The 17,256-nt window shown below is 36.5% G+C and overlaps 1 protein-coding gene across 11 annotated transcripts in view; it reads right to left on the reverse strand.

Moving 5' to 3' along the window:
* The window catches only part of RGS7 (regulator of G protein signaling 7), a 440,443-nt gene that overhangs the window by 117,378 nt on the left and 305,809 nt on the right, over positions 1-17,256 (reverse strand). For 9 of the 11 annotated variants that reach the window (XM_088799096.1, XM_088799097.1, XM_088799099.1 and 6 more), the window contains one exon: positions 13,056-13,106. The exons of the other annotated variants lie outside the window; for them this stretch is intronic. In XM_088799096.1, the coding sequence (XP_088655222.1) occupies positions 13,056-13,106 (51 nt within the window). The remainder of the gene's footprint in view (positions 1-13,055; positions 13,107-17,256) is intronic. 11 annotated transcript variants of the gene reach the window in all.

Genomic DNA, 17,256 nt, shown 5'->3' on the forward strand with positions numbered 1-17,256 from the left:
AGACAGAGCAAAGGACACAGATGCCTTCTACTTACGAAGCTTATATTCTAGTGACTATGTGCTTCTGATTCAAGAAATGTCCTAAAGGAAGACCAGCAAGTAACAATGGACGACAGTCTACACCTCTGTCAACAGGGGTGGTATTATGTCAACATGCCTTTGGAAACGGTCAATCCTAAAATGTCATAGGAAGAGGTCAATCATAGAGTCAGATATGAGCATTCAGAAACTGTGAACAAGAGTAGGATGAAAGAAAAATTTACCCTTTCCTCACTAAATAAATTTAGCCCAGACTCTGGGCCTGAATAGGCCTGAAAGATTTTTCAGTGTTTGGGCTGTTGGACACTGTCCCCAGACACGGGGAGAACAACAGGGAAATGGCTTCCAAGGGACTCAAGAACAGATCTGGTTTGTGAAGGTGTGATAGTTACTCTCTGTGATGTATTTTCCTTCTATTGTTCCTGAAGCTCAAAAACATCTTGCGAACAGTTAGAGTCTGGGAGAAGAAAGGGGAAGTCTGTGAAAAGGTACAGGCTTCATAATACTCTAGGTAGGAGTGGTGCCGTTGGCTGAAGTCAAAGCGATGGTAGCAGAAGGTCATTTTGCCAGGACACAGCAATCTCAGACGGGCAATGGAGGCTACGTCAGGGATGTGGGCCTCACAAACAGGAGGGGGCAAAGGGACATATGATAGTGGTTCATTAGTGGCCCATGAAAACTATCAGATATGAGGAGGGGAAGATATTAAGTGGGACTCCTTCCAATAATAAAGCTACTGAGAGCTCACGCCTTCAAAGAAGACAGGACCATGTGCCACAGTTTTAGCCGTGGCTATCTCAGAGTGCTTTTTAGGAGTGCTTTCACTCTCCTCATTATTGTTTCCCATACTTCCCAAATTACTTATGGTGGAGCTATATTGACTTTTTAATAATTCAAAATGTTTTTAGAGAAAGATGTACATTATAAGGCACTTCACATGAAATAGGACTTTAATCCCTAAGCAAGGCCTGTTGAACCACCTAACAAGCAGTTACTAGGGGACACTTGAGGAAATACCCAAGAAAGACCTGTCAGATCATTTAGTGAAAGCCAAGTTCACCAGTGACAGTGCCAGGAGCAGAAGGGAGCAGTGGACACACCACTGCCCACACAGAAACCCACAACTACCCAGACCACAGACATTATCATGGATGAACCTCAGAAGAAGAAGAATCAATGTCATGTCTGTTGAAATAGACAAGTAACCCTCGAGAGTCTGAATCTGACACTTCCTCTGTCCATGGCCGTTCAGTAGCATCAAAGTGTTAGTGTAGCCTGGCAGATCTCCTCCTAAAAATCTGAATCAAAAGAGCAGACAAATGAGAAACAAAAACTCATAGACACAGACAATAGTTTAGTGGTTACCAGAGGGTAAGGGGGATTGGGGGTGGGAGATGAGGGTCATGTCTGTCTGTTGGAATGACATCAAATATATGGTGATGGAAGGAGAACTGACTCTGGGTGGTGAACACACAATGGGATTTATAGATGATGTAATACAGAATTGTACACCTGAAATCTATGTAATTTTACTAACAATTGTCACCCCAATAAATTATAAAACAAAAAAGAGCAGTTATTTATAGAAAAGGACACAAACCCCAACCTGAGCATGTGTCTCATGCAAATAGACTTAATCAGAGTCCCACGTCGTGTGCACAGTGTAATCTAACGGGTCCCAAAGCACAAGTACTGGTGAACAGTGGGAAGGAGGAATTCTGGATAATTCAAGATTCTCAGTCACTTGACTAAGCATATGAAAATGCAAAATCTTAAAAGCATTTTAGTTTCATTAGACATGAAGTCTCCCTTGCTTATGGGACATTTTTCAAAATTTAAAAATCATATTATAGGTTACACTGAGTTTCTTACACTCATTATTTTAAAAACAGGTAATCTTTTTATTGTGAAAGAAGTAATCTTTATGTGTGGTTTGCAACCCAATGGTAAGGGAAACGATGGGTACATTTGCGCCACAGTAGGATCGTATTTAGGTTACAAAGCTTCTGTCAGCACTCTTACCCTGTTTTCTGTACTACTGTAGCTAGCATTTCCTATCATTCTTAGTTGTAATAAAAGGAAAAGCTTCATGAAATGTGACACAGAAATGGAACAAGTAGCACTGTTCTCAACTCATATACAGACAGGCAAAAATCTAATTCATTCTTCAGTGGGAAATAAAAAATACTCTGCTATCTTTTATAAAAAGATAAAGAGGCCCAACTTTTCGACAGCTCTTACACAACTGTTGACGGCTTCCGGGGGCTTACAGATGTCATCACTGACATTTCCCTGTCCTTTTGTAAGTGGCCAATAGTGATGAATAAGCGTATTTTCATACGATCTCCTATGCTCTCAGCCTTATTAGCCAAATCTTTTCTACTTTTCTTCCCTTCTTTGTAACGCCTTCCTTCCTACTTTCCTCCTTTCTTTCCATTCCTTTCCCTCCCCCCAAAAAATTAAAGTTGGCTTATAAAAGAAATATATATACACAAAAAAAGTTCAAAAAATAGAAAATGAAGACCTAAAAAGAAGAAAAAAACAAATAAGGAAACAAGCTACAGAAGAATTCGACAATTCCTGAGTGCAATTGTGCTTTTCCATTTGGTCAAAGGAGTATTCTTTATTTTTGCTTGTTCTAGTGACTAGGATAGAAATAGCAACTCTGCCATGACAGGAAATGTTCCTAAGTATAGTTTAAAAACTTTAACAGTATATTAAACCCTGGCATCATTATGCTAGTTCAAGTTTTACAATAGAAAAGACAACAATTCCAGTTAGATTCCCAGCTGCTTTTAGTATTTTCCTTAATAGTTGGCAAGTCTAATTAAGTAACATACAGAAATTCATCCAATCACACAGAATGAGAGCGATCACAAAACTCTGGGAATGGTATTTATAGATACATATGCTGGCCAGTACCAACCAAAAGAGGAAAGTGGCATTGCCAGGGGGCACCTCTTAGATCTCTAACAAATTCCTCTGTTGCATCACATCTGACACATCAGGCATGAATCCCAGCTCCACAACTCACCTCTGCTCTCACCTACCATTTGTAACGTGAAATTGATACTCTTTGAATTGATCTGAAAGTATTCATATTTTGATAGCAAATGTATCTGGTTTTGAATACTGGTTCGATCTCTTAATTTTCTGATCTACTATTTACTTCATGAAGTTCCTCTCTTTTTTCTTGAAAACTGAATGACATATCAAGTTCTCAACATAGTGCTCAGCATACAGTTGGTTTTCAGTATATTGGGGCTCTCGTGTCTCCTTCCTATTTACAAGAATTAAATGAGAGGAAGACACCCAGCATGGTCCCTGGGGGCACCCAATTAATTAATGTTAATGTATTATAGCTGTTTTCTCCTGTTTTTGCACTATTGTACTGGAGGTGAGAAATGAAGGCAGTCAGAAGCCGAAAAGCCTCATTCAACAGGAAAGATGGCCTGCCTGTGGCTAAAACATGACAGACATGCTGGTCGTAACGGCCCTTATTCTGGCAACTAAAACTTTGATTTATGCACTTCATGAAGACTTTTCAGTACATTCTGGGATTTGAGTTTTAATTGTGTAAAGTGACTGCATAATTATAGTATTAGTCAAATGACAACAGCAGTCACTTATTCCACTATGAAGTCTGGAACTTCAATGCAAATACGAAACCTAAACAAACCAATGGAGGGGAGAGAAAGAAGTGTAGGAAATAATACGTTAAATGAGACAGTTGATCCTCTAGGCTGGGTGTGTTGGAATGTACCCGTTGGTGCTGATTACTTTGCATGAGAGATATCTAGAGTAAACATTTGTAGACCTTTCATTGTCTTGCTAGAGTATTCCCAAGGGGCAAGGGCCACCAAAAAAGAGGTTCCTGATAATATCAAATGCACAAAATACCACGATTTAAAAAAAAAACAAAACCCTGGGGTACTAATATAATATATGCCAAAGGAATGATTTCTCTCCTGAGGAAAAGCTAATAACACACTGAAATGAATACATAAAGGAAAGTATGGCCTTGCTCATCTCACAGGAAAATAATTAGAATATCCTATAATATTTCCTGTGCACATAACTACAGAGCTCTGGCAGCAGTAGCAGGAACATGAGTTAGGAGCAGATGCCCAAAGATGTGAGGACTTTATTAATTTCTTTTCCCTTTAAGCTGTATTTATAAGAGAAAATGCACATTTGCAAGATGTGTGCTTGAGTGTTACCTATTATCTTGAACCAAATAAACTAATCAATCTTGTTAGAGGTGTATGGGATGCCTCCAATCTGTGATTTCCAGCATATTATCACCAGAGTATTAAATGATGCCTTCGAGACCCAGAAAATTGTCATGTAATGGTTCACTACTAGCAGGGGAACAGTAAATAATAAAGGGGTCGCTTTTATTTACTTCATACTGACATGATAGCAGAATGAATCATAAAACATGTATTTTTATAGGCTCAGAAGAGTCTTGATTATTGGCAAGAGTGTTTTAAATGCTTCTATCTTCCTTCCACCCAAGTAAAACTGTTGTTTGAAACAACTTGAAGAGCATACAAAAAAGATCTTTTTATTTTTGCCTGTAATACAGAAGAGTTGAAATATATGGAAAACAGCTCTAACAAAGGATATGCCCAGGATGCAATGGGTAAATATAAAACCAAATCCAAGGCAATCAATTACTTTATTCTAAAAGACACTCCATAAGGGGTCATCTGGTCTGGTGGGTACAGGTTCCTCTCTTGATTCTACCCCTTATGGAAAAGCAGACACTAGGTCTGAAATAATTTGTGCAGAAAAGAGTGGGCATCCAGGCTAGAGTCCGGGAGATGAAGGTTTTATTTCTTTGAACAGGTTTTGTTGTGACTCGGCACTCATAAGTTTTCTCAGTTGACATTTCATGTAAAATGAACAAAATGTCTGCCTGGCTACTCATGATAGTATTATGGTAATCAAATGAAATTATCTACGTAAAATGATTTGGAACAGCATAAAATGCTTTGCAAGTACAAAATATTATCAAGGATAACAAGACATTCTATGCTTTCTCAATTCTGCTATATCCTCATGTTCCTCAGGCTATGATTTCACTGGCAGGCTAGCCAAAGCCATGCAATACTAGGTCATTTGTAGCAGAGTTTTATGATATCTGTTAACGGAATTCAGATATTTTCTCCACAAAACCTGTGGCGAGATTGGAAGGCAAATGATAGACTCTGTATAGTGGTGAGCATAATGGGCTGATTTAATTAATCCAGTGATAAGATATTTAATCTAGTTTGATGATGTGTAAGCAAAACATCTGGTTGACTTGTCTGAATCTCAATTTTCACAAGTACTTTTACAACAAATACTACTTCTAGAGGAAGAAATTTTTACAACTCTTCCAAATTAATTTTTATCTTGGATGAATCCGTATTTATCCCCAATCTTCTTCTTCTATTTGCACTTTAAACCATTTGTTTTACACTGGATTTTATTTATATGAAGAACAATTCATTTTAAATTTCTTTCTCCTCATTTTCCCCCATCTATTTAGGAAAGTACGTACTGAATCATTGGTTACCATAACATCACTTCAGTGGATTCCCATTAGTAAAAAATCAAGTGATTATTGAAAACGGGTTGATCTTGGCACCTTAGTCAATGGCTGGAGAAGATCTGTGTCCTCTGCCATTACGTTGTTCAGATTCAATTGAAGCAATAAGATCAACACATGTGAATATCAAATAAAAGATAAAAAAATTAAGCAACAAATTGAGTAGTATCAAATGTAAATATTCTTGGTAAATATTCATGGTCAAGAAAAGACAAAGAGAGCTAACTTGTGGAGAGAAGACCTCATGAAATAGGTTGAATTTGAATGCTAGTATAAAAACTGCATGCATTTTTGAAGGATTCAATTTAGTTAAAAGTGCTTATAAATGTTCAGAGTTTGAAAAATCTAGCCTAATTAAAAATCAAATCAAGATTTTGGCACACTTTCATGTTGAGTCACTTAAGCTTCACAAAAAATAATATTAAAAGCATTTTGCTAATAAACGGGGGGAAAAGAGAGAAATCAGTCAAGTGACATGCCTAATTTCCCATAGTCAATAAGTATTTGAATCAGTATTTGAGCTCAAGTCTGCCTGCACAGCCCATGACCTACCTTCAATGCCAGGATGCCTCTCAAGGAATCCTGGGGTCTCAAGAACCGTGGGCTGATAGCAAGAAGGAGAAAGGTGGACCAACCCCTCAGGGAACATAGAAATACATAACATGCTTTGATACCCAGAAACCATAGTGAGAATCATCTCAAATCATAGCTATTAATAAGACTGAGAGTCTTGAGGCACCTCTCACCTTGGTCAACCTCACTTCAAGAGCATGGCAAGGGTGACCCTTCCAGTGAGAGGCAGGCAGGCAGGATTATAATTGAGCAGAGTGATGTCAAGCCCTTATTGATGTCTGTCAATCATTCTGCAAAGAATGCAAACCTTATTAAACCTTTCAGATTTGCCCAAAATATCATCCATAATTAATATGGCATGGTATTAGACATAAAGCATACTTACTAAGAAAAATATAAACAGGGTATGGAGGATGAATTTTGCAAACTCAAGCCAAAAGATAGTAAGACATATCATGGAAGGGAAGATTTGAAAGGCAGAGGAGAGAGCAAAAAAAAAAGAAATATATATATATATATATATATATATATATATATATATATATATATATATATATATAAAACATTGTTGCAGTAATGGCCCCAATATGTTCTCATCCATCTACATCCATGGTCTTAGCTAGTCCCTCCATAGAGTAGCTCTAAACTTGGCCATGGTATTTGCCTTGGCAGATGACATAATAGTAAATGTGACAGAAGCAGAAACTTGTGTTGTGTTTGGAACCCTAAACACACCAGGGTAAGAAGCCTGAGCTAGCAGGCTGAAGGATGAGAGATGAGATGTACATAGCTGACAGCCTACCAAGTACCAAATACACCAAAATCCTAGATCACCCACTGACCAGCTGGCTACAGTTCATCACAGAGCCCAGCAGAAATCAGCCAAGCAGACTCAAGCCAGAAATGATTGGTTGATCCATAGAATCATGAGCTAAATAGAATCATTATTTATTTTAAGCCACTAAGTTTTGAGGGTGGTTTGTTACACAGAAAAAGCCAATTGGTATGATAAAATACTACTTCAAGCAATGAGAAAAAACAAGCAAAAAATACTGTCTCCAAGGTAGAGACTACCTGTTCCTTGTTTCCCAAATACAGACATGGGGACCTAGATGGATCAGATTGCAAGGACTACGCGGTGTGTCCAGGCAGAAAGGGCTTTGAAGAGCCTCAGAGAATCCCGTACCTCAGAATAACAGAAAGGCAGCAGAATTACTCTCACACAACTGAGAGTAAGAAAGAAAAGCACCATAGGGTCTAAGGAAGCATAGCACACTTTCCCAGTTTGAGACAGGATTACTTATGGTGTCCCCAAACTGAACCTGGTCAAAGCAGGGTGTAGATAGACAGGAAAAGGCCCTTTAAATGGGAACGAGAAACAAAAGCAACTGAGTGAATAACCAAATGAAGACATTGGTGGTGGACAACATGCTTCCCAGTGGATAACAATGTGGATCAATGTTCACCAACTAAATTCTTCCTCTCATTTCCCTGTCCGTGTCCAACAACTGACGTGCATCAATTTTTGTATGAAATCAAAGTACCATCTTATCGAATCTATCAGTTAAGCTCTAATTATAAGACTAATGCAATTTATTGTGTTTTTCATTTGCACGTAGATGATAGATAGATAGATAGATAGATAGATAGATAGATAATATTCTAGTTGAAAGGTGTTAAAGAAACTATTAACTTCTAGCACCATGGCAACATAAGCAGTTTACAACTATCAATTGAACAACAACCACAAAGGAAAAAACACACAAATAGAAACCTACATCAGCATTAAAAATTCGGGAAGGGTGCCAAAGCACATGCCCCCAACAGTCTAACAATATAGTATATATTGGATCACATTATAACACCCTCCTGAGAAAGCACCACAGGGCTAGATAGAGAAGACTCTGGAAGTCTTAAAACCCCCAAATCTGTGGTGGGAAGCTGAGAACACAGAAGAGAAGGCAGCAAACTAGTTTAGATTCTGTGCACTGAAGTTAATCAACAGCATCCCAAAGCAGCTAAGTAAGGTGGGGCTGTACCAACAGAAACACTACAACCGTGAACAGTTTCTCTCTACACTGTGGAGAACAAACGCCAGAGAAATCAGGCATGGCCTCAGCTCGCATGCAGCTGGGCAACTGACAAAGCAGAATACAGGGTGGAAATGTGGCCCAGTGACATGGGTTCATCACACTCAGAGTCAGTATGATACCATGATGAAGTCCTGAGGCTTGGGATTGCTTACAGTCCCTGCTCATTCCCCAATATACTCAATCTGTTAAAAAAAATAAAATAAAATAAAAAATAACCTAATAATGCAAATTGATATTACAAGCACAGTAGCTCCAGCTTCAAAAAAGAGAAACTATGGTATTGAATTATCTAGGGACAATCCACCCACCTTGTCAATAACCAAATATCAGTCCTGTGTAGACTCCTTTAGGTTTGAGGAGAATAAATGGGGAAACAATTCATAAAACTACAAATGTTCCTATGACATAAAATGATATGAAGTAAACTTATGACTGTATATTTTTTGTGCAATTAAAGTATAAAAAATAAATGAGATTGATGTAATAAAAGAAGAGATGAAAGATGACTCATAAGACAGCATGCTATGACTGGAAGGGAACTTGCTAAAGGGCAGATATAGAGAACTGGAGAAAATAAGAAAAATGATGATAATTAAAAATGCAATAATTTATTTATTCTCTATTAACAGCCATATGGAACTTAATTGCCAGTGAAGGGAATTAGAATGGATGCTCTAATATACAGGCTTAATAAGTTTACCTAGATGGAGAAGGAAAAAAGCTAAGAAAAGAATTAAAAAAACAAAGTGATAATTGGGGTATAAAATGCAATAAAACATGCTACTAAATGTCATTTCATAGAATGAACCAGAACAAATAAACAGAAAAATAATTAAACAACAAAAATTAATTAAAAACTGTAATTATTAATACTTTCTGAGCAATTATTATGTAATAGGTACAGTAATAACATATATATATATTCTTAAATTTCAGGAAAGCACTAAGTAGTAGGTACAAATATTATATCCATTTTAGAAAATGAGGCTTAAGTAATAGAACAGGAAATTCTTTTACTTCAACTTAAGAAAACCTGAATCAACAGACTTAAATGATTCAATAGATAACACAAATACATAAAAAAAGAAAAGTATAAACTCCTAGCAACTATGTACCTATGTTTTGAATTTCAAAATGAATTTCAAAATGAATTTCAAAGACAGGAAAGACATTACAGGAATGTAGGCAGGGGAAAAACATATATTTGAAACATTTTATATATATATATATATATATATATATATATATATATATATATATATATATATATGGAAAATTTCATATATATGTATGCTCCTATACTGAATATATGAAAGCAATGAATCAATATCTACAGTGTTTTAAAGAGGAAAGTTTATCTCATCTATTCTTATATCTAGCTGAGTTGTTAACATATGCAAGGGCTCAGGAATTGAACACCAACATACAACCCTGATAAATTTCTGGAAGAAGCATTCTAGCTTTACAATATATTAGTTAAAAAGACTAACAAAAACAGAATTTAGTAAAGTAGTGACATAAAATTAGCATACATAAATCAATAATTTTCACATATACACACAATAACAATTGATATAATTGAAAGGAAAACCCACATAGTAACACAAAATAAAATAACTAGGAATACGCTTAATAAGAAATATACAAAACCTATACAAGGAAACTTAAAATACGACAAAGCAAACTTGACCAAATGGAAAGACACAGCATGTTCTTGGATAGAAGACTCAAGCCTGTAATTGATCTGAGGAGCAGGTTTGAGGGAGGTAAATCAGGGTTCTATTCTGGTCATGTTGAGACTGACCCTTCAGGACAGAGATGACGTAGGCATCAGATAGATGAGTATAGCACGCCATACTCATCAACAGACTTAAATGATTCAACAGATAATACAAATACACCAAAAACAAACAGCAACAACAAAAAAAACCCAAAAAGTATAAACCCCTAACAATTATGTACCTATATTTTGACTTTCAAAGAGAGGGAAGACATTACAGGGATCTAGGAAGGGGAAAAACATGAAAGCTATAAACTTAGGAGTCCTCAGCATATGTCACTTGCAGCAGTGTGTATATGAAGAAAAGAAAGGCACCTAGGACAGAAATCTGGACATTCCAACATTTACAGATGAGGTGGGGAGTGGAGAGCCATCATAGAAGACGGGCCTAACAGTGTGGGAAGTGACAAAGAAGAGCCATGAGGGTGCTACCCTGGAAGCCAAAGACAATCAAGTCATTCAAGGAGGGAGTGTTCATCCTGTTTTCCCAGTGCCTGTCCCATAGTAGAAATTCAGAAAAGAAGTGTTACATGAATGCAAGTATGAATGAGACAATCAAGACATGAATTTTTCCTAGAAAAATATAAATTGTGAAAACGGACCCAAGAGGTACAAGCAAACAAAAATTTTAGACTAATCTTGTGTGTATTATCTGAATATGTAAATGTACATATGTGTATGTAAACATAACTAAAAATAATCCTAAATTTGAATGAAAAGTTCAAATATAGCTCTAGTTTAAATGAATAATACATTACGACCAATTGTCTAATAGTACCAAATCTCTAGAAACTATTCAGCCAAATGTCCATTGAATTGCTGTAATGGAAATGAAAATCTATTAAGTATTCATGAATGAAATATTGAACATTAAGTGTACAAACAATATGGACTCCTTGGTCTTGGATAAAACCCTAAAGATCATGCAACCCTCTCCCCTGTCTCCAAATGAGCCATCGGCACTTGGTCCTATACCCCATCATTAGTCTCTTCCAACTTGCCACAAACCCTCTTTCAACAAATTATTGTTATCTACAGCTTCAAATAATCCCCAGAGGTCTTCAAACAATCACTCAGCCACCACAAGATAGAAGTCTGGCATGGGTGTCTCTCTCATTTTAAAATATTTTCAGAGAATTTATAGGGTTAGAATTAGACCATACATTATAATAACTACTTAGTCTCTCTGTATGAGCAATTCCAAAGCGGTTTGATTAATTTCATGCAGGCATCCATAAAAGTAACTTTCATAACGTCACCTATGTTCTTGACCATATTTAATTAGAATCATGATGCCAGATTGATTCATCTTTATGTGCAAAATCTATTATATCTTCAGATCAATGATCAATGCTTCTTAGTTGTCTTAAAGTCTAGTACACAGCCTTTCAGTCTGTAGAGGGTGAATTAGTTCATTAAAAAAAAAAAACAACCAACCAACCCAAACCAAATTTTTCAACCTGTCATAAATATGACAAAAGAATATGTGTGATTAATTTTATCCTCTCATATACCTTCAAATGAAGCTTTCAAACATCCTTAAACTATTAAGCAAGCAAATAAAATCAGTTTTTTACACACGTTATAGCTATAATGATATCACACATACAAATTATAAGCAACTGTTTCTTACTAGCTTATTATATCTGTGTATTTTCCCTGCTGCTCATACTCACTGAAGTACACTTTCAGTCATGGCTTACAAATAAAAATACTCTTTGAATCCACTTCACCCTTTGAGAAATAATATTCTTTGAAAATCAGTAGTTTCCTGGTTATTAATGACCATGCTGATCTGTTTTTTGTACTGGGGTCTTTTGTCTGGTGCTACAGTTTATAAAGTCAGGCATGCCGTTAAAGTGAAGCTAAAATGTAAACTAGGTGAGAATGTGCCTTTCTCTCCCAATAATTATCTCCTCTTTTCACTTAGTAATAATATGAGGCTGACAATAGCTCCTTCATCTTTATTTAATTGTTTTAATCCCATTTAACCTGTTAGGGTAAGTATTTTACATGCTCATGTACCAAAGAAGTAGGGGATGTATACTGGCATTTACGTATAGAATTGGAGCTACATTTTATGATGAAACTTTGCATCTTCATGTACAGTTATTTTTAAACCATTCTGACGTGGTAAGCACCAGAGGTGGGAGCGAAATCCATGCTGAATTCTCTTCTAATCAAAGGGACGGTGGGTTGCGTAGTTATTGTATTACCCTCTTTCTCTGCCATGTCACACTCAGCCACTGTAATTCTAATATTTTGGGGGTTGTTTTGTTTTCTCATTATGTTCTCTAAACAAAATACATCATATTTTCATTTCAGTGATGTGAATTGTTTGCCACATGCAAAGGTTCCTACAAGATATTATGTAAAAGTCATTAAATGCTTTACATATGTAGGGATTTGTTCTAGGCAATGCAGTACTGTTCTCAAAGTCTGGAAATTGGCTCAGTACTGCAAAATAGACATAATGGCCACCACAGTGAATGGATCCATGACTTAAATAAGAGCATCAAAGAAAATCACGTAGGCATGATAGAAAATCAGAATTATAAATAACATTGTTTTCAAATCTCATGCAAAAATGGAGTTAAGACAAAATTATAAATTAATGAGATTTACTTTTATGTGTTTTATGAAGGGAAATTTCATTACTTCATAATCACTTGCTATAAATTATATGTACAATTATTTGTGAACATGTTTAGAGCCCATGCATTCTAACAATCGTAAATCACCTGAATCAAATTTTATAAAATGGAATATTAAATATGTGAAAAATTATAAATATATACTAAATTTTAGATAAATATATGTTGACCATCATAAAATTTGTATAAATGCTAAAAGCATAGTTAAGTCTAACTATAATTTTTCAGGTTTGTTTGGTTGTCAGATTAGCCCTGAGAAAACATATTTCTTAAAAACCACAAAGAACATAATTCTATCAATGGGAAAATGATTTATTTACCTGGATCTTCTATAGTTAAGTTCTTTATTAACCACTGAACAATGTCTGACCCTAGAAAAAGAAAAAAGAAAAACACAAATTTATGTGAACATTTGTTTATATATGTTAACTTTATGAACTCTCAACTTTTAGCACTCATATTAGTAGGAATGTTTCTAATTGTTACAGTAACAGATTAAAGATCAGCAATACATGGAGCGGTGAAAACATAGTGTGAATATATAGTTTTTCCTCAATGGGCTAAGGTGCAAACCAGGAAATTACTAAATATGAAATATCTAACCATGAAGATTTAATATACCAATAGCAGATGAAGTGATTTGTTCATTTGTTCATTGAGTAAATGTTTATTGAATGCCCACTTTGTTTCAAGCGCAATTCTTAGCGTGGCATAACTAATACTTTATAAAATAGCCTGTATAGTCTCTCATTTCTGGTTGCTCCACCTCATCCTGTATCTATGCTTAAGCCAGGCCACATGGTTTGTCAGTGCTTGAACACTCCTGTGTGTTTCAACCCTCTGTGCCTTTAAAGTACTTCTCTCTTTGACTGAAATGTCCTTCCACTAGTTTCGAAACACTCAAGATTCATTCACACAACCAAACTTCCCTTGACCCTCAACTTTGTCTACTGAGCTTACAACACGCTCCATGGAACCTCACTAGAATCTGTGCAGCTTTGCACCACAGTGTTGATCACACAACGTCGCAACTGTTTACTGGCTTAAAGCTCTAGAGTGAGAACCTTGAAGCGGGGTATCATAGTTATCTTTGTCTATTTGGAGCATAGGAAGAGCTCAGTAACGTGTGATGAATTAAAATACATGAGTGACTATGTCTTTCCCTTCATGTGGAAAAAATGAGGGTGAGTCTGCATAAAATGTAATGCTTGAGGTAGATATTGGTGAATGAACAAGACAGAAAGTTAGTTGCTGAAGAGGCATACGCCAAAGTTAAAGAGTGGCTAACAGTCAATAAAAACCACTAATTACACACTTTCTATATACTAGTAGGTGCTGGGAGTAATAGGAACTTGAATCTAATAGAAGCGTTCACACTGCATTCAGCAGGTCTTGAATTCCAAGCTAAAGAATTTGGCAGGTCACTTTTTTTTTCCTCTCCTGCAAAGTAAGCAGAGTAAGAGACATGCAATTATTTGTGAACAGTAGATGAGATTACAAAGTAAGTTGAAGGGCTTTGAGTGGCAGTGTGTGTGGAGCGCCTCAGACCATTCAGAAAGAAAGCAGGGAGTCCAACATTTCTACTGGTTGTGATCCAGGCCTGAGAGGAGAAGGCCCTGAACTAGCTCAGTGTACGGGCGAATTAAAACAAAATTTGGGACTTGTGTCAGGATTTTGGTCAGTGGGAGAATTAACAAAGGCACCCAAGTTTTCCAATTCAGCGGCACTGCAGATGAACTGAAGGGTGAAAATAAGAGCAGAAACGAGAGTGAAAGGAACAGGAGTTGATATACCTGGGATGGTCATTTCTATTAAATGCGGCTTTCTCACTTCTGCCTAAAATGACAAAATTATGTATGAAAAGAGTGATGCATACGTAGTAGGCTGCATCAGTGCTGCATGAATACGTTCCTTGAAGGCAGAGGTGTGTGCTATTCCTCCTTGGATTGCAAACACATAAACCAGTGCCTGATGTGGAAAAAGTGATCAGTAAATGTTAAAAGAAGGGAGGAATGAACAGCGAGATAGCCTTTCTCTATCTTTCTCTAGGAGAGTTTACAGAAGGATGGCATCTGCCACACAAATACTGTTTGACTGGCATGTAATTTTCAGCTACTGTAATCAACCTTCACAAGGATAATTTTCCCCTTCCAAGGCTATCACGTCACCACTCCATCTATAATTAAAGCAAATAAATAAAAGACACTGAGACATCAATCTCATTTCCTCATCCGTGTTATGGCCCTGCGTAGTAAAGGGGTTTCCCCAGCCTGCCCCTCTGTGGAGGGACGAGACCTGAAGTAGGCTCTGTTCTGAGCCTGTACCACTTCCACAGCTGTCCGTGTTCCCTTTACAGATTACAGCACACCCTTAGCTACCAGTGTCAACTACAGCTATCCGTACCCTGAACCTGAATTTGAGGCACACACACACACACACACACACACACACACACACACACCATGAAATTTTTATAAATATGATATATGAAGACTTTGCAAGCAACCAAAATGTTATAATTTTGATTTGTATCCTTGACAAAACTAAACTCTTTTTGTAATTTCTGTTAAAGTTATTAATGAAAACTTTACCTCCGAATCACAATGGAAGGGGCCCAAATATTCCTGAAGCAAGACATTAAACTTTACAATACAGTTCTTTCAGGGAAATGAGGAGACTCTGCAATGCCCAAATATCTGGCTGAAACCTCAGTGTTGGCAATATGAATATATTTTATTTAACAAATAACATAGTACCGTGTTTTGGAGGGAACAACTGTTCTTAAGATCTCTGGCTAAAAATAAGACATTATATCTGTATATCCGGGCAATATTTTTTTCCAACATTATTCTTAGTTCCTTAAAACAGGCACACTAAATATCTCTCATCATCATCATTAAATAGGAATAATGAACATTTATTGAGTTTCTATGGAAGTCAGGCCACAGACCTGAAATTTTAGGGACACAGAGGGAAGAATGTGGAGTGAAGCAGAGTCACTCTTCTGTGAGCCTCTTGAGGGAAGAAACATCTTACTCATCACATTCCCCCCATTCTCTTCCAAGTGCGACAACGCATACCACCATTAAATATTTATGGAAGGTACGGCTCGATGCTGATAAACATGTACTTTATGCACAAAGGATTCAAAACACTGAAAAATCAGCTGCAACAGTAATTCCCATCCAGCATTTTATGAAACCCCAGTGTATCTCTAATTGCCATAATTTTTAAAACTCTTCATGCAAAACTAATTTCCACTCAGTTTAATTTTAAAAACTGACAAATTTCTATTACATTTGAAAACAATTTTTTTTAAGCTAGCCTATTCCCATTTTGTAAAGCTGAAAGAATTAACCAAATTTTCCTTAATCTTTAAAATAAATAATAGCTACTACCATGTTTTCCCGAAAATAAGACCTAGCCGGACAATCAGCTCTAATGCATCTTTTGGAATAAAAATTAATATAAGACCCAGTAGTATATTATATTATTATATTATATTATATTATACCCGGTCTTATAGTAAAATAAGACCGGGTCTTACATTAATTTTTCTCCAAAAGACACATTAGAGCTGATTATCCGGCTAGGTCTTATTTTCAGGGAAACATGGTATCTCAGCACAATGATTTATTTCTAATGATTACTTATGTTCCCGCTTGTTGACGCATCCTGCCCGATCTTAAACGCAACTGGAAAATGATTGTCAGGTTTGAAGATTCATTCAATAAGGCATTCCATGTTCAAATGCTGTATATATTATTTTCAGCACTTTGTTACTAAGACACCTCTTCATTCCCAGGGTGAGCATTATCCCCCACTGATTTGTTCAATCACAGCTGTGTTCCTGGTGAGCTATGGAGGGCATTGATGATTCCTTCCTTCCTTCCTTCCTTCCTGCCTTCCTTTCTTCCTTCCTTCCTTCCTTCCTTCCTTCCTTCCTTCCTTCCTTCCTTCCTTCCTCCCTCCCTCCCTCCCTTCCTCCCTCCTTCCCTCCCTCTCTCCTTCTCTTTCCTTCTCTCTCTCTCTCTTTGTCTTTCTTGTTTTTAGATATATTTGACATACATTATATTAGTTTCAGGTGAACAACATAATGATTTGATATTCCTACATATTGTGAAGTGATCACTACAGTAATTCCTGTTAACATCCATTATCATACAGAGTTACAAATTTTTTTTCTTGTGATAAGAACTTTCAAGATCTACTTTCTTATCAACTTTCAAATATACAGTAGAGTATTATAGTCACTATGCTGTACATTACACCCTTAAGACTTATTTATTTTATAGCTGAAAGTTTGTATAGTTTGACCACCTTCACCCATTTTGCTGCCCCCTTACCCCTACTCTGGCAACCACCAACCACCAATCTGTTCTTCATATCTACAAGTTCAGATTTTTGTTTGCTTGTTTTAGATTCCACATATAAGTGAGATTATATAGTATTTGCCCTTCTCTGTCTGACTTATTCCCTTAGCATAATGTCCTCAAGGTCTATCCATGTTGTCACGAATGA

The sequence above is a fragment of the Rhinolophus sinicus genome, chromosome 6 (assembly GCF_057876585.1).
Source record: "Rhinolophus sinicus isolate RSI-liver-muscle chromosome 6, RSI-T2T, whole genome shotgun sequence".
In the NCBI taxonomy this organism is placed as follows: domain Eukaryota; kingdom Metazoa; phylum Chordata; class Mammalia; order Chiroptera; family Rhinolophidae; genus Rhinolophus; species Rhinolophus sinicus.